General features: G+C 37.4%; 1 protein-coding gene across 2 annotated transcripts in view; it reads right to left on the bottom strand.

Annotated features, from left to right (window-relative positions):
* Positions 1 to 16,853: 16,853 nt before the first annotated feature.
* wipf2b (WAS/WASL interacting protein family, member 2b) overlaps positions 16,854 to 22,402 on the bottom strand; it is a 23,145-nt gene continuing 17,596 nt past the window's right edge. For both annotated transcript variants that reach the window (XM_067616036.1, XM_067616037.1), the window contains exon 8: positions 16,854 to 22,302. In XM_067616036.1, coding sequence (XP_067472137.1) covers positions 22,262 to 22,302 — 41 coding nt within the window. In that variant the 3' untranslated portion in view covers positions 16,854 to 22,261. The remainder of the gene's footprint in view (positions 22,303 to 22,402) is intronic.

The following is a 22,402-nucleotide window of genomic DNA, read 5'->3' as shown; positions in this document are numbered from 1 at the left end:
ATACAAAGTTTTTGTACATTTCGTTGAAAAGATTACGGCGCATTTCTATTTTTTCCTTCTTCACGTCATTGTTTTTTGAGGAATCTGCAAGATCTTTCAGTAGTGCTTGAAAATCATTCCAGGCTACCTCAATGTTATTCTCATGATTGTGATACGCACTTGCCCAGATGTCCCATTTCTGCTCTACGTGATATCTGTTAATCTTCATATTTAGATTTTCAAAGTCAGTCTTGACAGGTACTGATGGATCAGTTTCAAGTAGGCCTGGTATTGACAATCCCACTCCTGCCAAATTAACCATGGCACTTATCAGTGCCCCACCAACTGGTATGATCCCAAAAAAAGGAGCAGCAGCAGTTAAAATCCTCTCAGCGTATTGTGCAGAAGTCAGAGCAACCTTTTTTGCATCGGTTCTTTTCTGTAGAGCGAGGTTTCCCTGCTGGTTGGAAGACGAAGGATCACTCAGGCTGGAGAGAATAAGGGAGGACGACACCAGCAGCAGCAACAGCAGGCCAGCAGACGCCATGACTGCAACACACACAACATGACGTCAACACTCACATCACTACATCATTTAAGATATGATTAGATAACTCGGTGCTCTCGCTGGGCAGAAGCACCAGGCTATGACTCTTTTTGTCTACTTTCTTTGGATCTTCAAATTAAAAAATGGAGACAGGATTAGTTTTCATTACACCCGACTGGCACAAGACCAAACTATTGGTAGTGACCTGAAACCCCAACAGAGCTTAAACAAAAGTTTAGTTAGTTGTGACTGGTCTAACAGCAGCTGGCTTCTCTCCAGATAGTCATGAACTTTAAATATATAAATATATATTTCTGAAGGTCCTGAATCTACCCAGCTTGATGCTTTTCATAGTGAGTTTTAGCAGCTATATGTGAGATTATGGATCTACAGCAACATACATGTATATTAAAGATGCATGTTAGAGCAGGTGGATGATGTTACTTTACAGAATATAACAGCTTTGGGACTTTTAGTCAAATATTGTTTAAATTAGGGACTGAGCCCAAAAGGCAGAGGACTACTGTAAAACAATAGGGTCTGCCTAAGGGCGAGGACCCTATTGTTTTTCATGTGTTTGTTTCTTTTTTTCTTTCTTTATTATTACGCCACTTAAACCCTAAATTTGACCCCCTAAACATGCTCAAAAACTCACCAAATTTGACACACACATCAGGTCTCCCAGGGCGTTAATGGTATCGGCTTCAAACTTTGGTACATGACTTATGACACTGTGCTGAAAAAAACTTGTTAAAAACTTTGTAATAACTCAAACAGTTTGGATTTTATAAGCCCTGAAAGTTGCAGTGCCACATCACACCTTACAATATAAACCAATGGGGAGGCAATCTATGGGCATGAACTTTGTGTCAAACCTTCTGACGTCTAAACTATAAGTCTGACCACTTTCAAACCTGTATCAATGGATTCACCATGAAATTTCCTACTAAAATATGATTTTTAATGTAAGATTCGGCCAAAGTCATGGGATTTATGAGGAGATTTCACAAGAAGCGTACTCTAAAATCCTCCTCTCCAACTGCTCCTGGTGATGTCACTCCCTCAGTGCTGTGAAACATTCCGCAATACACACTCATTATAAAATCACAGGAGGAGCAAGAAAAGACTTTAAAACTCACACTCTAATATCTCAAAAACAATAAAAGATAGAAAAAACATGTAAATTCAAGATTTGTAGGTCAAAGTCTCGTGACTCATTTAAAGTTCAAATGAAGTTTGTATCTAAAACTATGTGGAAGCAGTAAATGTTCAAAAAGGTGTGGGTTCATTAACACTCTCCATTCAAATCAAACTTTGACCAGGTCATGTGGGTTAAAAGTCTTTACTTTTCTAAAAATAGACTTGATGAAAATTAGGAAAATAATTTGTTTTACACACAAACTCAACAAGAGTTTTCAATTTACTAATTGAAATTCAAGTGAATGGGCCCCAGGTGTGAGCGAGACAGACATGTCTCACCCTGCAGAAAATTCTCATCCTATCAATCAATCTTTCAAAATAAAAGCACACCACACTTGTAAGAAATATCCCTCATTTTTAAAAAGCAAAATTAAGTGATCCCGACGGGCCAGAGTGCGAGGCCCTGACCAACGCTGCTTGCAGCTTTAATTTAGTTTGTTTTGGTCATTTTGTGCTTGTTTGTCTTACAGATTTCTCTGAATATTTGTCATTTCTTATCACATCGGTGGATTTTGTGCAAACATGAAACAAGTTTGTATATTTGAAGAGTAAAATGCACAAAATTAACAAAAATTAAATTTAAATAGAAACAACAGATGCTTCTTGGTAACTTGAAGCCCACTAATGAAAACAGCGACTGCAACAGTCAGATTCTTTACTTGAGTAAAAGCAGTAAAACAACCATGTAAACAAAATAAACTTAAAGTATCAAAAGTAAAAGTTCTCCTTATGAAGCAGAATGACCCGTCAGTGTAAAATAATTCATATTATATTATTGTATTATTATTACTGATGCATATAAGAAGCATTTTAATGTTGTAGCTGGTCAAGATATATTTTAACTACTATACTGTTTAATCTGTAACACTTCATCATATTTTATAAACTGATATATTAAAATATTCAACTGTAAAATTATTACTGCTGTCAAATAAATGCAGTGGATTAAAAAGTACAATATTTCCCTCTGAAATATGGTGGAGTAAAAGTATAAAGTAGCAGAAAATGGAAATATTCAAGTAAAGTAACAGTACTTCAAAATGTACTTAAAATACTTAAATAGAAGTAAATGTACTGAGTGATATTCCACCACTGGATTTATCATAGTAAAGTTATTATATTGTGCAAACACCAGAACTTATTATTAAATCTGCTTTTGGGTAAAGCTAGAAGACAAAAAGTCAAACTAGCACATTGAATGTTTCAGTAGAATAAAGTGAAACGTGTAACAGCAGCAGTGGAGTTTTATTACAACAACATGCTGAGACTTTGTGTTTGTCTCTGAACAAACCACCAAACTGGCTGATTATTCCAAAGCTTTAAAGAATATGAATCATTAATAAAGGCTTAAATGATTCACACTTTCTGATGAGTCATCGGCTCTGCAGTTATATTTAATAAGGCATTCATGAAAATAAGTTATAAATGTTAATAAATTGTTAATAAATGTATTTTCTTTCTTCCTGTATGTGCGAGAGCAGCAGGAATTTCATCGTGTGACATTCTGCAGTGAAAATCAAACTTGATTATCTGAGTTCTCAGTTATATGGAGGCTGTTTGCATCTGCTGGCTGCATGTTAGACATTCATATGAATTTAGAGTAAATTATCTTGTGCACACAATAATATAATAAATATAATAAAAATAATATTAAATAGTAACTTGTTTGCACAAGATAAAGAATCACCTTTCAGGACTTTAGGGGCTCCGTAGGAAACACAGCTTTTCAGTATAAATATAATCTGTTGTTCTTTGCATAGTAATAATACTAATTTGCTGTAATACTAATTGTAAGACAGAAGCACAGTTGTTGTATTTTTAATACTATTAACAATGAACTGTTGCACAAGTTCAGACTAAAGTCTTTCTAATAATTTAATAAACAAATGATTAAACACATTAAACACTTGCAGAGTCTCTCCGAGTGGAAATGAAGGACAAAGTATTTATGTGTTAGTAGTTAGAAGTAATAAATATATAAAAACAGTGAATCAACAGTTCATTGTTAATGTCTTTTAACAGTCAGTATTAAAACGTGGCACCACAACAACTACAATAACAGGCTCCATGTCTCTGGTCTCAGTTTAACAAACAATTAACATTGAGTTGGTAAAAAGATGAATAAAGCAGGTGGAGGCTGCAGACCTGGAAAGATGCTGGGAGAGCTGGAGACCTGGAAAGATGCTGGGAGAGCTGGAGACCTGGAAAGATGCTGGGAGAGCTGGAGACCTGGAAAGATGCTGGGAGAGCTGGAGAGGGTCTGGTCAGCAGGCTGGTTGTTGGTTGATGTGATCGAGGTCAACGAAGTCAACCTGGAGGCTGTTTCTCAGAGGAGGAGAGGGTCACTTTTATTGGAAGCTGACTGGCCACACCACACCTCCATTAATTTGTTTTTTTTAGGTAGGCTGAGCTGGCACACCTGCTGGCGGGAGGGGTGGGTGGGTGGGGGGGGGGTGGACTCTGGTCTACATGAACCAGCAGCTCAATAGTTTTTTTTTAACTCTCTGAATCCAAGAAAATATTCTGGATTCACTAAGGTCATACTTCCTGTTTTAGTTATTTAGAAAATGTCCTGATGTGGTTCATAAATAATGGATGGCTGATGTCAGTCAACCTGTTTTAAAGCAGATGACGGAGAGTGCAGCCAGTTTGTGATAAAAGTATCTAAAAAGTGTGTTTGTAAGTTCCTGCAGTTTAATGACAACCTCAGCTGCTGAACAGTTCATGCATCCTGTAAACAGCTAATCATCCTCAGAGCCGATCTATCATCTGCACAAACTCATCCTCATAATATTCAGAGCTACAGTCTGACGTGAAAAAATATGTAGTTATTTTTGAAATAAAAATTATTTTTAATCCTGAATTTATTCTTTTTTTTAAATCTTTTTTTCTGATGTGAGAGTCACCACACTGATGAAATTAATAAAATAAAATTAATTTTATGTAATAATAATGATAATGATTACATAAAACACAGTCATTGTGTTTCTTTTTCCTAATGACAGATAGTTGACTTCATGAACAAAAATAATAAATGTTAGTGTTGACTTTTGACTTTCACGTGTTTCACTGTTCGTTGACACTGGATGTAAAGTACTGGAGGCCACATCCACCCCCAACTCCCCTGTCTCACCTGATCACCAGTATTTTATCAAACCACCTGTTCAGCAAGTATTAACATGCAGAGAGCAATATTTTCAACTGCTTTGCCTGCAGTGTCACATTCACCGTCGCTATGTTTTACACAACCATAGTGCGCTGGTTAAGGTACCACAACACATATCTCACATACACTGAGAATAAACACTCATGTCATTTCTATCACCATGAAATCGGGACATTAATGGGAGAAAAGGATAAATAAAGGCAGAGAAAATCCAGCGTGTTGGCAGGTATGAGCAGGGCAGATAGTCTGAGGAGGAAAAGCTGATAACATCCTGTGTGTAAACTCAGTTTGAATCCCTGAACAAAAAGGGAGTTTTATGGAAGATCCTTTCCTCCTCTGCACCAACATCCCAGAGACTGATAATTCACTGTAGGTTCATCACAACAAGCTACAACCAACACATTACACACTGACAGATCAGACTGACAGAAATATATGTTATTATAAAAATATGTTATTATAGAAATATATGTTATAGATGCTCGAAGATGTTTTGTTTTGCAGTGTCACACTGAATTGTGGGATAAACTTTATAATGGAAACTTGGAAGATAATAATGGAGAAACCTTTGCTGGCTTACAGCCCTCTCACGTTAGTTTGTTTAGAAACGGCTCCAAAGACTAATAACAGATTTAATAACAGATTATTCTCCAGAGAGCATTTCCTGTGATGCATTCTGGGTTTTTACATGAAGGAGGAGGAGATGATGTTTTAAGGTTTTAAATTGAGCTAATAGAAATTTTTGTGGAAAAAACACAACTTATTTTTCAAAGTATAGTAGTAAGTAGTAAGTAAACTGATCTGATGAATAAACTGAAGAACAGTTTTCAGTCGTCTCTGGCCTTCTTTGTCCTGCAGAGTTGATCTGATCAATAATAAAGAACACTCACAATCGCATTTTATGACACATTTGAATAGGCAGCTGTGACAGTAAGTCCAGGATCAACAATGACTTAACTGACATTTTATGATTTAAGATAAGCTTATCGTGTAGACTGTTAAGTTTTAAAATTTGCTTCCTGAGGTACAGTTCATCAGAACATAAAGTTATATTCAACAGAGCTCCTTGTAATACTACTACTGATTCTCCTTCTCTTACTACAGTTACTAATACTGCTGCTAAGGGTGAGCATTTGAAATAAAAATTTTAAAAAACATATAAAAACCAAAGAAAACTCATAAGAGATGCATTTCAGAAGTTCCTTAAAGAATGGAACAAAGAGTGAGAGAGTGAAAATACATATTTTCATCCAGTTTTCTGTGTAAACATACATGAAATATGATATGGTAATGAAATTACAATTGCAAGAAACTGATAGCACCATCATACTCAGGAATTGTGGGTTACAATAATGAAATAATGTTGTTTGACATTGTGGATTGATGGCAGTAATTTACTGAAGTAGCTCATCATCATCAGAAAGAACCTTTCCTAAATAAAACATGGTAAGTACAATAATTTAAAAAATCTCTGTTCTGAAAAGGAGATAATAGAAATATTATCATTTTTTAAATAACACAGTAAACAGTTGAATGGGAGGAAAAGCTCCCAATAGACAGATGGAGAACAGGCCGACTTCAAACAGGAGACTGCTTCCTGCTATTTATTTTTAGTTATTTTATTTAAACTTTAATCAGGTAGTCTCAATCAGATTGAGATCCTTTTTCTTAATCAGACAACCACACAACCAGCATACAGAAGCAATATAAATAAGGCCAGAAAACCTCAGTCAACAAAGAATCAATAAAAACAGCTAAAAAAGCTATAAAATCCTCAAGTGGAATGAAAGAATCTGGGTTAGGAGAATTAAAAGGTGCACAGTATCTGAAACCATGAGCGATATCTAACGTTAGGTATGGATATGTACTGTAGTTACAACATTTAAATGAGAAAGGCTTTCACTGAACACATTCGTTTATCAAAAGCAAGCATAACAGCTGTATTTCTTCTCTCCACTCATATCATATGTCAGTGTTTTCTGACAGCGCTTGAACACATCAGCAGACCAGATTGAATCAGAAGAAAGAACCAATCAGAGCAGCTGCTGATCCAGAGCAACACACGTCAGTGGGTCAGACTCCAGGGCGTGTCTGAGAGCTTTGCTCCTATTGGTGGAAAGAACAGCAGCAGTTTACATTCAGTCTGTTAGAGCACATTCTGGCTTTCAATGAAACATAAACAGGTTACACATTACACTTCATGAACATAGAAATAACTGAATCACCACTGATAACACACTACAACGAAGGGTAAAATTGGATTACATATCAATTAGCAGTACTTGACAGCCATCTGTAAATTGCATTAAACCAAAGTTTAATTGCTGGGATTTATTATTATGTTAATGTATTTGAATTCACAGTATTATGGCTGAAAACAAGCCACAAATCTTTGGCTACATACCTAATATTAACAGTTACAATTCAGTCCTGTTGCAATACACAGAATGTAACCAGCTTTTATTAACTTGTTTAACAGTTGTAGTTTAAAAGATCAGTTTACCCAAATTATAACACAGTGTATTTACATACTTACTGCTGGTGGTATTTTGACATGTAGATTTTGGTTTTGAGATATACTGTATGTCTCTGAGACTTCTGTTTCCATCTCAATATGATGGAAGTTTAGCTGATGGTGCTCACAGCCACTGGTGTCCCCCGAGGAAAAACAAAATAATGTGAATGTGCCCTCTAAGGTGCCCCCACAGTGTGATAAAATAGTAACTACATAAAGTTTATTTATATGGCACCTTTCACAAACACCAGTCACAAAGTGCTTCACAGTCAAAGATATACACTCAAATGCATAAAAAAAAATAAAATATACAAGGAGAGAACACATAAAATAGACAAATTAAGAGATAGAATAGCACAAACTATCCAAATGCTTGTCTGAACAGATGAGTTTTTAGCTGCTTTTTAAAAGAGTCAACAGTTTCCAAGGCCCTTAAGCTAGTTGGAAGACTGTTCCAAAACTTAGGGGCTGCCGACTGGAAAGCATGATCACCCTCTAAGATGCCCCCACAGTATGATAAAATACCCTCTAAGGTGCCCCAACAGTACGATAAAATACCCTCTAAGGTTCCCCCGACAGTATGATAAAATACCCTCTAAGGTGCCCCCAAGGTACGATAAAATGCCCTCTAAGGTGCCCCCACAGTATGATGAAATGCCCTTTAAGATGCCCCCACAGCATGATAAAGTGCCCTCTAAGGTGCCCCCAAGGTACAATAAAATGCCCTCTAAGGTGCCCCCACAGTATGATAAAGTGCCCTCTAAGGTGCCCCCAAGGTACGATAAAATACACTCTAAGGTGCCCCCACAGAACGATAAAGTTCTTCCTAAAGTGCCCCCACATTACGATAAAATGCCCCCTAAGGTGCCCCCACAGTACAATAAAATGCCCTCTAAGGTCCCCCCACAGTATGATAAAAGTTCTTCCTAAAGTACCCCCACAGTACAATAAACTGCACTCTAAGGTGCCCTCACAGTGTGATATAGTGCCCTCTAATGTACCCCCACAATGTGGTAAAATACCCTCTAAAGTGCCCCCACAGTACGATAAACTGCACTCTAAGGTGCCCTCACAGTGTGATATAGTGCTCTCTACGGTGCCCCCACAGTATGATAAAGTGCCCTCTAATGTACCCCCACAATGTGGTAAAATACCCTCTAAAATGCCCCCACAGTACAATAAAATACCCTCTAAAGTGCCCTCACAGTGTGATAAAGTGCCCTCTAAGGTGCCCCCACAGTATGATAAAGTGCCCTCTAATGTACCCCCACAATGTGGTAAATACCCTCTAAGATGCCCCCACAGTACAATAAAATACCCTCTAAGGTGCCCTCACAGTGTGATAAAGTGCCCTCTAAGGTGCCCCCACAGTACGATAAAGTTCTTCCTAAAGTGCCCCCACAGTACAATAAAATACCCTCTAAGGTGCCCCCACGGTACAATAAAATGCCCTCTAAGGTGCCCCCACAGTATGATAAAATGCCCTCAAGGTGCCCCCGCAGTGTGATAAAATACCCTCTAAGGTGCCCCCACAGTACAATAAAATGCCCTCTGAGGTGCCCCCACAGTATGATAAAGTGCCCTCTAATGTACCCCCACAATGTGGTAAATACCCTCTAAGATGCCCCCACAGTACAATAAAATACCCTCTAAGGTGCCCTCACAGTGTGATAAAGTGCCCTCTAAGGTGCCCCCACAGTACGATAAAGTTCTTCCTAAAGTGCCCCCACAGTACAATAAAATACCCTCTAAGGTGCCCCCACGGTACAATAAAATGCCCTCTAAGGTGCCCCCACAGTATGATAAAATGCCCTCAAGGTGCCCCCGCAGTGTGATAAAATACCCTCTAAGGTGCCCCCACAGTACAATAAAATGCCCTCTGAGGTGCCCCCACAGTATGATAAAGTGCCCTCTAATGTACCCCCACAATGTGGTAAATACCCTCTAAGATGCCCCCACAGTACAATAAAATACCCTCTAAGGTGCCCTCACAGTGTGATAAAGTGCCCTCTAAGGTGCCCCCACAGTACGATAAAGTTCTTCCTAAAGTGCCCCCACAGTACAATAAAATACCCTCTAAGGTGCCCCCACGGTACAATAAAATGCCCTCTAAGGTGCCCCCACAGTATGATAAAATGCCCTCAAGGTGCCCCCGCAGTGTGATAAAATACCCTCTAAGGTGCCCCCACAGTACAATAAAATGCCCTCTGAGGTGCCCCCACAGTATAATAAAGTGCCCTCTAATGTGCCCCCATAATGTGGTAAAATACCCTCTAAGATGCCCCCACATTACGATAAAATGCCCCCTAAGGTGCAATAAAATGCCCTCTAAGGTGCCTCCAGAGTGTGATAAAATGCCCTCTAAGGTGCCTCCAGAGTGTGATAAAATGCCCTCTAAGGTGCAGGGGCATCTTAGATAAATTGCCCCCTAAAATGCTCCTATAAAGGAGAAGAAAACAAAGTTCTGTAATCACTCTCTAGTTATCAGTAAATGGATGAAATGCCCTATAGAACTTCTATATATGACAATCTGGAATGAAGTGTCCTCATGGTGACCTTTTAGTGGAAGAAAATGTGATAGTGCCTGTAAAGAACCCCAAATACGAGAAACTATGATGTGCCCCTTAAATGAAGAGGATGTACTGTAGTCAATTTAGGGTTCCCTAAGTCTACCATACTGAAGTGCACACTTGGGTGCCCTTTTAATGAAAAAGGTGCCCTATAGGGTGCACTGTATGGGAGAAAAACATTGTGAAGTTTGCTCTCATTGAATGTATCAGCTGCCCTTTATATGTTCACCCCTGAGACAGCCTGAGTCCATCACTGTTCACAACAACAGCAACATCTCTGTCCATCAGTCATAGGGACTATTTCTTTGGTAGAAAGTAGTTCAAATGAAAAGTAAGGTTCATCTGGAGTAACTGTGTCTCAAAACCTTTGCAAATACGTGCATATGCATCGCTGTGTACTATTAGAGGAAAGTAAGAAGAGAAAGCAAAGTGAATTTAACCTAACTTGTTTCTCTAAAACAGCAATGAAGAAGACAGAAATATATCATTAAACATTTTGTTCTCTTGTGTCTCCTGATACGTGCCCGCTCTTCTTCTCTCTGCAAACACATCCATCTCCCTCTTTGCCCATCTATGGAAATCACAAAACGTCTTAACAGGCCAATTATTCAAACTGCAGCAGGTGGAGCGTCCCAGTAGCTGAATGGTTACTGTTCATGTTACATGACCGCAATGTCTCTGGTTTGATTCCAGCCAGGTATCTTTGTTGCATGTCATTCCCAGTTCTCTTAACACCAGACCAGTAATAACACCTCATACCATTTTCCTCGTTAATTTGGCCTCCTTTGTTCTTCAGAGAAACTACTTCTTTTTTAACGACATACGATACCTCCAGACCTCTGGAACTGCAATGGGCACTAAAATGGCAACTAGTTTTGCCTGTTTTTTTGTTGCTCACCTGGAAGAACAAATGCTGTATAAACCTCAAAAAACCTCCTTCCCTTTTATTCTTTCTTGAAAACCTTATATTGATGATGTGTTTTACTTTGGAAAGGACCAATCCCCAAAAACCTTAAGTCTTTTAATCATCCTACCAATGGAAAGACCATTAACATTAAGGACTTTATTACCTGTAAAACAAAAAGTGTTGTCTGCATGATACAGTGTTCATGTGGTCAAATATATAAAGGTGAGACTTTCACTGAACGTATGAGCTCCATTAAGAGAAATGATGTCACCAATCCCGTTATAAGACATTTCAATGAAAAGCAACTTCACATTTCATCTCTATTTTTTATAGGTCTAGAAGTGATTAAGTCCAGCAGCCAAAGAGAGAAGCATTTTGGATTTTCTATTCCCAAAGTTTATCTCCAGGAGTCATGAATGAGGATTTATCAGTTAATGAGTTTCTATAGTTAAATATCTCTCATTTACGTGGTTTTATAGTGGTTTTTATGATGTATTATTTTATATTGTTTTATGACATATTTTTTAGTTCTTCCAACTCTTTCTATACACAGCACTTTATAAAGTTATTTATTTATATTATTATTATCTTTAATTAAAGTGCTTTTAAAGTATGCCATATCAAATTGGCACATTTTAGATTAAGGCCTTTTCTGTATGAACTCAAGTAGCGGCCCTCTAACGCCTGAACCTCAGCAGTGTGTCGCAGCTCTATCTTTCTACATGGAGTTTGATAATGGCCATCAATAATAGCATGTTTCATGTTATTTAATTATACATTTCATATATATTTACTTTAGTCAGAAAAAGATTAAGAAGCGTGTGCTCGATTGTTAAAAATGAATAAATAATATGTGAGGTGAAAGCGGCTTCCTTTCTGACGTGCATGGTGAGGTCTGGTTGGAGATACTTCTGTGTCAGACACATACACTCCTCACACAGGACGGGTTTTTATTGATTATATTAATCATTCCGCCAGTTAAACCCTGCTGTCACCGCTCCAAGTGAAGAAAATCCCTCCAGACGACACCAAGTTCCTCAAACGAGCCAAACACACTCCGACAAACAAACCTTCAAACTGACAGGAGGGAAACGGACAACAAATAAGGAAAATAACACCAAATCTCTGCCTGGAAGCAGGTGAGACAACAAGCAGGAGCCCCGGTTTGAACTAATATCACAGACAGCGAGCAGGAGTCGAGGAAAGAAGCTCCGCGTGTCACCGACTCTCCGCGCTGGAGTTCCCCGCCAGAGAGGCTCCCTGCCCCTCCCTCGCGTGAGATGCGGGTTGCGTGGCTGCTCTAAACATGTTAACCAGGCGTTACAGCATTCACTATGGTTTCAATGGTTATGTCTGTAGAATATGTCACAGAAATAAAGTGTCAACACTGCGGGTCAGCCTGTGCGATGCAGCCGGGGCACGGAGCCTCTCTGGCGGGGAACTCCAGCGCGGAGAGTCGGTGACACGCGGAGCTTCTTCCCTCGACTCCTGCTCGCTGCCTGTGATATTAGTTCAAACTAATATAATCAATAAAAACCCGTCCTGTGTGAGGAGTGTATGTGTCTGACACAGAAGTATCTCCAACCAGACCTCACCATGCACGTCACAAAGAGCTCCTTGCACCTCACATGTTTATTTATTTTTAACAATTGAGCACACGCTTCTTAATCTTTTTCTGACTAAACTAAATATAAATTAAATTTATGATTAAATGACATGACACATGTGTCAAAGCCAAACTCCATGTAGAAAGATAAAGCTGCGACACACAGCTGAGGTTCAGGCAGGCTGTGTGTCCCAGTTTATCTGAGGTCAACATGGAACTGAATGAAATGTTTGCTGCTTTATCTCAGTGTTGGTTTACTACATTTATTCAAGTTTGAATTATATTTTAGAAATGTTCTTGTTGATTTTCAGTTCCAGGTTTTAATTGTTTCTTGGTAGGAATGGTAGTTTTAAAAACAGCCAAAGCAGATATTTTGTGTATTTTTACAACAGAAAACACTAATTTATAATTCCAACGTTACGTCATAAATTCTTTTGTGCAAATTTTACACTTAATACTAATACATCCTCATCTATGTTGGCATTTGGGACCCTTTGAAATGATGCCATTTTAACTCTAAACACAATTAAAACATCGAGAGAGAAAATATTTAGACTAAAAAGAAGTTGAAAGATCACCTGACATGTTACGATCAGCAGGTGACTCAGCCTTAAAGGTGAAATGCTGCCTCCCTGTGGCACACAGAGGTCATGGCTTCTTCGACCAAAACAGTCTAACAAAAGAATCAGAGACACAACATTTCACTCATTGATAGAGGCCTGATATTTATAGACAATATTATGATTTTATTGTCTCTGTAAATCAAGTTGCAGATTACTGTTTTCTATTTTTGATGCGTGTGTGCAGATCTTCCTCTCAGGCTGCTGGGAGACTCCAGTCACCCTCCAGCGTGACAAAGCTAGTTTCAGCTGTTTCCTGCTGTTGATTTAGGACATTTTACCAGTTTTTTTATAAAAAGTTATGACACATTTGTAGGAACTGATTATTCAAATGACTATTTGTTGTCTTTCTACATACAGTAACATCCTGAACAGAGCTGCTGGAAGTTTCAGCAGATGACAGAAAGGGGAAATTCTGATAATAGGGATAGCTGGAAAGTAACTAATTACATTCACTCAAGTACTGTACATAAGTACAAGTTTGAGGTACTTGTACTTGACTTAAGTATTTATATTTATTATTCTTGTATTTCGTGTGTTTGTTTCTTTCTTCTTTCTTTATTATTACACCACTTAAACCCTAAATTTGACCCCCTAAACATGCACGCACATCAGGTCTGGTGTTATTATCATTTAATTTTCAATAATTTTAGCTCTTATATGTATAATCAGTAGTGAGGATGACCTATGAGGGGAAGGGAAAAAATGGAGTGAGGGTGACAGTTTAGTGATAAAGTGCTGCAGAAAAATAAAATCAAAACTAAAATTTGTAGCTCTGTACTGCAGTTTTTCCTTTATTAGGGCCCGAGCACCTAGCGGTTCACTCACACTCTCCATTCAAATATATGAGTATCAGTTACTTATTGTCTCTACACACCTGACAGTACACATGTCAATCACACTTTGACCAGGTCATGTGGGTTAAAAGTCTTTACTTTTCTAAAAATAGACTTGATGAAAATTAGGAAATTAATTTGTTTTACACACAAAATCATCAAGAGTTTTCTATTTACTAATTGAAATTCAAGTGAATGGGCCCAAAACTTGCATAACTTTGATGCCACAGGTGTGAGCGAGACAGACATGTCTCACCCTGCAGGAAACTCTCATCCTCACACCGTTGAGATTTGATGTTTCACCATGACAGAGGAAGTTTCTATAACTTTATTGTAAATGCTCCAGTCTGCACCAAACTTTACATGTTTGATAAGAGTCCCGGCCTGAACACGTCTACATGACAATATTCCATCAGTGATGCAAACTGGCTGAATAGCGCCCCCTACGAAATTCCAGCAAAGCAGCCCCAGCAGCAGGCAAAACAGTGGACAAAGGAAGTGATGTTTATCTCCTTCTTGCACTGAAAACAGCCGGGTCTGAAAACATCTACATGCCCGTCACAGAAGCCCTTCGATTGCGCCGCAGCCCGACGTGTGTGGAGGCGCGAGGGCCCGTTCAATTGATTAATGTATTTCTGAACAATTCCAGATATAGTTTTTATGCTAACAGTCTTGGATTAATACATTTTAGTTGGACTTTAACTTTAGTTGTTCAGCTTTTCACTTTTATGCTCCGAGCTGCTGAACAGTCTGATGAGGATCTGAATTATATTTATAAATATAAATAATGTAACCTTCCTCTTTAGCCTGTTTTCTGTTCATTATTTATTTTATTTAATCAGTATTTTTATTACATTCATGTTAAAATGTGTCTTATTCCCTCTTATCCTTTTTTGATTATCTGTTTTATCTAGTTTGTATTTTATTTTAATCAATTTTATTTATTATTGGTTTTATTACATTTTCATAATTTTTATTACAATTTAATCATTTTTTTTGTGTGTTTTACTGTTTTATTATCAGCTTGTCAGTCATCTGTAAAACAGTGGCACTAACCTGCACAACAGGTGTACAAATAAAGTTTGATTCATTTATTGATTGATAAAAGTTACTTGATCAGCTTTAGATTAGAATGATTTATTTAATGTTTTATTCACATTTTATTCTCTCCATCTATTTTATGTGTCATTGTCTTTTATCTGTGTTGTAATTCTATTTTATTTATCCATTGCTTTACATTTTTATCATTTGTATTTCTCATGTGCATTAATCTTAAATTCATCTCCATTTGTTTTACTGTTTATATTTGTTCCGTCTTATTATCAGCTGGTCAGTCGTCTGTAAAACACTTTGAGTTGCACTGAAATGCATAATTACAGTATTCTCCGAAATTATTTTCTAGATGTTTACATAGAATTAAATCTTCATTCAGACAAATTATTAATTAATTATTACTTTTTACTTGTAAAATCACAAGTATTCGTGTAATTTAATTACTTTTTCACTCTACATACATTTATATTCATGTAATATTGATATTTTTCTTGTAATATTGTGACTTTTTAATCATAACATACATTTTTCACGACTTCCATTTCACATAACTTAATTCTCGCACTATTTCTTGTAACATTACAATATTATGACTTATAAAACTGTTTCTTTTATCCGTTTTTATCTCGTTCTTCATTCTATTGCATTGATTAAAACATTAATATTACAGTAATTATGTGCATTTGTCTCATTTTGTTTGTTACACTTATTTATCGGGTTGATAGTTGTCTGTACAGCACCTTGAATCACACTAACCTTAACAAAAGGTGCGAATTAAGTTTAATTAATTCATTGACTGATTGATTGATGAATGCTTAAAACCAAAACTTTAGACAAAATGAACCAAGAATCAAATTCATCCTCTGAAGAACATGAATGTGTTTCAACAATCCGTCCAACAGCTGTTCAGATCAGAAGTCAATGGAAGTGCCTTTAACCTGCATTCTCTCTAATGACCAGCAGGAGGCGACTCCACTGACTGCAAAAATAAGTCTGATTGTATGGAAGTCTATGAGAAAATGACCCTACTGCTCACTGGATTTATTACCTCAGTAAACTGTTTCCTAATGGGTTTATGGTCTCGATCACTAGTTTCAAGTCTTCTTCAACACATCATGATGTTCATTCAGTAAATTATGGTTCCATTTGGAGGAAAATAGATGATAAAGCAGAAAATGCTTTACAGCGTGGCTACGTTGTGATTGACAAGTAGCTACCACAGCGACAACATAGCCATCGTTATTTCAGTGTTTTCAGTTCATTAAAGTTAATTGTAACATTTTTGTCGCCTAAAAAAGTCATGTCCAGTGTTTGGTTGAACTAAAAGACCCTCTAAGGAGTCGGATGTTCAGTTTGTCCAGTAAGTATATTTAATTATTTAAGCCTGTTTTTTGCTAGCAAAAATAAGCATCAGCATTATCATAGTTAACCATAGACTGTAAATGCACCATGCTAACCAAACTAGCGGCTAGCGTTCCACTCTCTTGTCCAAATATGGTCACTTCTGGCTCCAAAAATCCAAGATGGCGATGGTCAAAATGCCAAACTCGAAGCTTCAAAACAGGAGTCCACCAACCAGCGGGTGACATCGTGGTGGCTACGTCAATTATTTTTATACAAAAAGTCGACCTGCTGGTGGCGCTAGATGGGAAGTCAGAGAATCACCAAAGTCAGCAGGATTCATCCTCTGAGGATCATGAATGTCTGAACAAAATTTCATAGAAATCCATCTGATAGTTTTTGAGATATTTCAGTCTGGAATGAAGTTTTGGATCAGTCATAGAGTCTAAAAAAATCTGTATTTTCTGCAGTAAATGTGAAGATGAAGTCAAACAGGAAACAGAGACAGCTCGCTCAGTGATGAAGACATTGATCGTTTATTTTGTTTAGGTTAAGTTGAATCCGTCTGGTTCATCAAAAGACTGAGAGAAGAGAAACAGGAAACGACGGAGTGTTTGTGTCAGAGAGCATGCTGTTAATCTGGGATCAGTCCAGTTTAAACGTTTTACACATGAAGCTACGGACTGAGAATCAGCACTATGATCACTACAGTTATCACTACTGTCCTCCATCACAGCTAATAAGTCACTTTAAACAATTATTAACAGGTTTTTGTTTTAGTCGCAGCTTGTTTTTACAAATCCTGACTGGATTTACAGCAAACAGTTTGTAAGGCAAAGAGACGAGTGACGGAGGAGAGCTGATCAGCTGATCACATGTTAATAATAATAATCACATCATCATATTAATGAGGCGTCTCCACTCAGCAGGAAAATAATCTCACAAACAAAACTGACAAAATCTTTTTTTATCAGTAAAATATTAAAACAGAAAAGTGCTCCTTCACATGATTCAGACAGAAACTCTTCCTACACACACAGATAAAGAAGAAATTATGTAAAAAATGTCTGTTGACGTGGCACTGAGAGAACAAATGTAAAACAACTTCCTGCTATGTAACTTTATCCTCTTTAGACGTATTAAGACATGAAGCCATGTTGAGAGTAATGGGTAAACTGTTCAGTGTTTCCAACAGAATTAGATTGTATTTGTGGTTGTGGGTGGCTGGCGGGGAGAGGGGATGGGGGGGGGGGGGGGGGGTAGTCTGTGCAGGATATCGGTAGACGCTACAATTTACAGATGTCCCCTAAACGCCTCACATGCAGGATATCAGTAGACGCTAGCACGTAACTCAGACAGGCTTTCTAATGACAGATTTACATAAACTGAAACTGAGGGATTTAATCTAACTGGGCAGGTTTTAATCTAACTGGGCAGGTCTTAATCTAACTGGGCAGGTTTTAATCTAACTGGGCAGGTTTTAATCTAACTGGACAGGTTTTAATCTAACTGGGCAGGTTTTAATCTAACTGGACAGGTTTTAATCTAACTGGGCAGGTCTTAATCTAACTGGGCAGGTCTTAATCTAACTGGGCAGGTCTTAATCTAACTGGGCAGGTCTTAATCTAACTGGGCAGGGCGTCCATGTAGCGCCTCTATATGGGAAACATTGCTGTTAACAGGAAAAAAGATCTGAGGTTTTGAGAATTACGTCGTAAATTTGAAGAGTTAAACTTGTAATTTCACAAGTACAAATCATAATATCACAAGAACAAGAGCTCGATATTAGAGGATTAGCTGTATTAAAAGACGTGAGAATAAAGTTTATATTTATGTGGGTCACAAGATTACATGATTAAAAAAAAGTTTTTATATGAAAACGTCAGTATTTCAATAAACATTTATATTTCAAGTTTTTTCTTTATACTCAAAAATTATGATTTTTTAAATTGTGAAACTGCATATATTTTCAAAATTTTATGACTTTTAAGAAATTATATTATGACTTTTTCATTGCGCTGTTTCCTGTAATATTGTGACCTTTTAAAGTTTAGTCATTACATTACAAATTTCTCTTTAACATTTTTACTGATGAAATTACGACTTTATTCTGAAAAACTGACCTTTTACTTGTAAAGTTGTGACTATTTACATAATTTTATGACTTTCATTCATCCAGTTATTCTTTGAATAGTCTCGTCATATTGTGACTTTATTATAACTTTGACAATCTAATATTATGCATTTCTTGTTTATGTCTATTCTTGTAATATTGTGACTTATTTAATAGTTAATACAATTTTCTCATATTACTTTTTTCCTCTTTAACGTTTCAACTTGACTTGACTTAATCTCATAATTTTATTTTAAACTTGTAAAACTACAACCAATCCTGCAGTTTTATGTCTTTTTCACACATTACCACTTTATTCTCATACTTCCATGACTTCTTCTTGTAACATTACAATATTACAACCTTCTCTTTATAAAATTATGACTATGCTTGTAATATTGTGATTTTTCTTGTAATAATATAACTCTCATCATAATACAACTTTTTCTCATAAAGTTACAATTCTTCTCATAATATCATAACTTTACAACTTCATTCTCACAATATTATACTTGCAAAATTACAACTTAGTTCCTGTGATATTTTGATTTTTTACTGGTAAAATTACAAGTATTCTGGTAATATTACTACTTTATTTCAATATTTAATAAACTATTAAATCTGTAAACGTCATCTAGCATTACTAATAATATTAATCTGATGGTATTATGAGTAAAAGCTGTAATGATGCAAGAAAATGTTAAAATGTTTTACCTCTAAAATTAAAACCTTTTTCTTGTAATATTCCAACTTTATCTCATAACATTTCAACTTTTCACTTATAAACTACAAATATTCTCATAATATTGTGACTTTTCTGGAATTCCTCACATAACTGTTTATTTTCATCATTTTAAATGAACGTGTTGTAATAGTTCAATAAAAGTTATTAATATACTTCTACAATTATGAACATATTGTAATATTATGACTTTCAATCTTACAATATTGTTTTTCTCACAATATTTTGATGTATTTTCATAATTTTGTGAATTATAAATATGTGTGTGTGTGTTTATATGTGTGTGTTTGTGTGTGTTTATATGTGTGTGTGTGTGTGTATGTGTGTGTGTGTGTGTATATGTGTGTGTGTATGTGTGTGTATGTATGTGTGTGTTTATATGTGTGTGTTTGTGTGTGTTTATATGTGTGTGTGTGTGTGTATATGTGTGTGTGTTTATATGTGTGTGTGTGTGTATGTGTGTGTGTTTATATGTGTATGTGTGTGTGTGTGTATGTGTGTGTGTGTGTTTATATGTGTGTGTGTATGTGTGTGTGTTTATATGTGTGTGTGTGTTTGTGTGTGTGTATGTGTGTGTGTTTATATGTGTGTGTGTGTGTATGTTTATATGTGTGTGTGTGTGTGTATGTGTGTGTGTTTATATATGTGTGTGTGTATGTGTGTGTGTGTGTGTGTGTGTGTGTTTATATGTGTGTGTGTGTATGTGTGTGTGTTTGTGTGTGTTTGTGTATATGTGTGTGTTTGTGTGTGTGTGTGTGTGTATGTGTGTGTGTTTGTGTGTGTGTGTGTGTGTATATGTGTGTGTGTGTGTGTGTTTGTGTGTGTATATGTGTGTGTGTGTGTGTTTGTGTATATGTGTGTGTTTATATATGTGTGTGTGTGTGTGTATTATTTTCATAATTTTGTGAATTGTTCTTATAATATTACAGTTTTATTGTCATATTATGATCTTGTACTTGACAACTTTGTTCTTACACATTTTGATATTTTTCTCAACATATTTAGACTTAATTCTCAAGATCTCAGATGTTTTTAGTCTAAACACTGTCGACAGATTAAACAGGAAGATGTTGACGTAAATAAAAACATCCCCCCCACTTTGAATGATGGGTAATTATTGAACACTGTGTGTAGGAACCTGAAGCGTCGCCGTCATGCTGCTGAAACACACAACGTTGAAAGAAAAGACGACATGCAACAAGTTCAGTTTGTAGTTAAGAGGAGAAGGAAGGATATAAGAGGAGAGGAGTCCTCGCTGCAGGCTCAGCGGAGGACTTCCTGTTTCACTGCGATTGTCTGTCCCTTCACAACCCCCCCCCCCTGTTCCACCACATGGTACAACCCGCCGGCAGCCGGCAGCAGGAGGACGAGTCAGGTGAGTTGTTCAGGTGAGCTTCTCTGGTTCAGTTCTGCCCGTGTTGGCACTTGAAGACTCGACCTCCTCAAAAAACTAATTTCTGTCCATGTTGGAGGTCGAATCAGGTCACGTCCTGCAAAAACAACAAAAAAAAAACAAAACGTGCATCACATCATCGCTACGTTAAAGGTCAGTCCCACCTGTCCGTCTCCAGGTGTATTTACAGGTGCTGTAACGAGAAACTAAACATCATCCGTCCGTCAGTCTGAGTGCAGACTGGAAATCCTTCACGTTGTTTTACTATTGATCTGGACCCTCAGATCCAGATCCAGATCCAGATCCAGATCCAGCCCGCTGAAGGATCTAATGATGTGTCTCGAGTCTCTGAGATCGTAGAGTTTGTCTTCATAGTTTATGAGGACGTCTGAATTATGAACATTAAAGGAACAGTTCAACATTTTGGTAAAAATGTTTATTACTGAGTGAGATGAGAAGACTGACATCAGCAGTGGGTTAGCTTAGCTTAGCTTAGCATAAAGACTGGAGGCAAGGGGAAACAGCTAGCCTAGCTCTGTACAAACAAAGCAGAATATCTCCATATATTAATGTGTGGAGTAAATTTTGATCAAAGATATCACTGCTAATGCTAAACACACTGCATTTACTGTAGCTGCTTCACAATATGAGCCTCAAAGATCAGTTTGCATCAGCAGGAAGTGAACACAGCTCTAACACGGCTGAAAGAGATCAATGAACAGTAAAATAAAGACATCTGAGAGCTGCAAATATCCAATATTTTCATTATTGATTAATCTCAAATGTCTGTTGTTTTGTCCACAACTCAAAGATCTTCAGTTTACTGTCAGAGAGACTAAAGAAACCAGAAAATATTCACATTTAAGAAGCTGGAATCAGAGAATTTTAGTTTTTTCTGGACTAAAAACAATTCATAGTTGGCGATTAATCCTGTCAATCGTGTAATCGATCAGCTGACTAATCGTTGCAGCTCTACGTCAGAGTGAAACTAACCTTTAAACCACAGATATTCAGTTAGAAGACACACCAGTCCTGGTGCTGCAGGAACTATTTCTTAACAAACAACCGTGTATCCATTCGCCTAGTACGTCGGTGCAGAGTCCCTGCTTGTTGCCTAGCAACCTCACGGTGACGACACAAGAGTGATGTCCACCTTCTCATCTCGCTCTCAGAAACAAACAGAAGAACTATTATTTCTCCCCAACATGTCAAACGATTAATGCTCATAATACAACACACGACTTCATTTAATGGTAATCACTTCCACGAAACCTCCACACTCTTCTTCTTCTACTTCTTCTTCTTCTTCTTCATGTGTCCGGTTCCGTCTTCAGACCTCCACATGTGGAGCTGCTCATTGTTCTTGCAAACAAAAGTGCAAAAATAAACACTACAGGGTCATGCAGCCTGCAGAGCAGAGAGGAGGAAGCCGTCAGATCTTCCTCCTCCTTCACGGACGATCGGCCGGTCTGTCACATGATCAGAGCAATCCTCAGCCAATCAACTGTGAGCGTCGATGAGGATGAAGATGGAGGATGACAAGACTGGACGCTGCAGGTGTGACATCATTGAACAGGATGGTGTGTGTGTGTGTGTGTGTGTGTGTGTGTGTGTGTGTGTGTGTGTGTGTGTGTGTGTGTGGTCCAGCTGTGATGTCATGATGTTTTCATGCTTCACCTCCCAACCGGAGGCAGCGGAGGAGCTCCTCTCATCACTGCAACAAACAAACAAACAAACACAAGTTTCAGATCCTTTACTGCAGTAAAACAATATAAAAATACTCCATTACAAGTATCAGTAATGTAAAATGTAGT

The sequence above is a fragment of the Thunnus thynnus genome, chromosome 17 (assembly GCF_963924715.1).
Source record: "Thunnus thynnus chromosome 17, fThuThy2.1, whole genome shotgun sequence".
NCBI classification, from domain to species: Eukaryota; Metazoa; Chordata; class Actinopteri; order Scombriformes; family Scombridae; genus Thunnus; species Thunnus thynnus.
The sequence above is the reverse complement of the archived record's forward strand: the minus strand, read 5'-3'. Positions and strand labels throughout refer to the sequence as shown.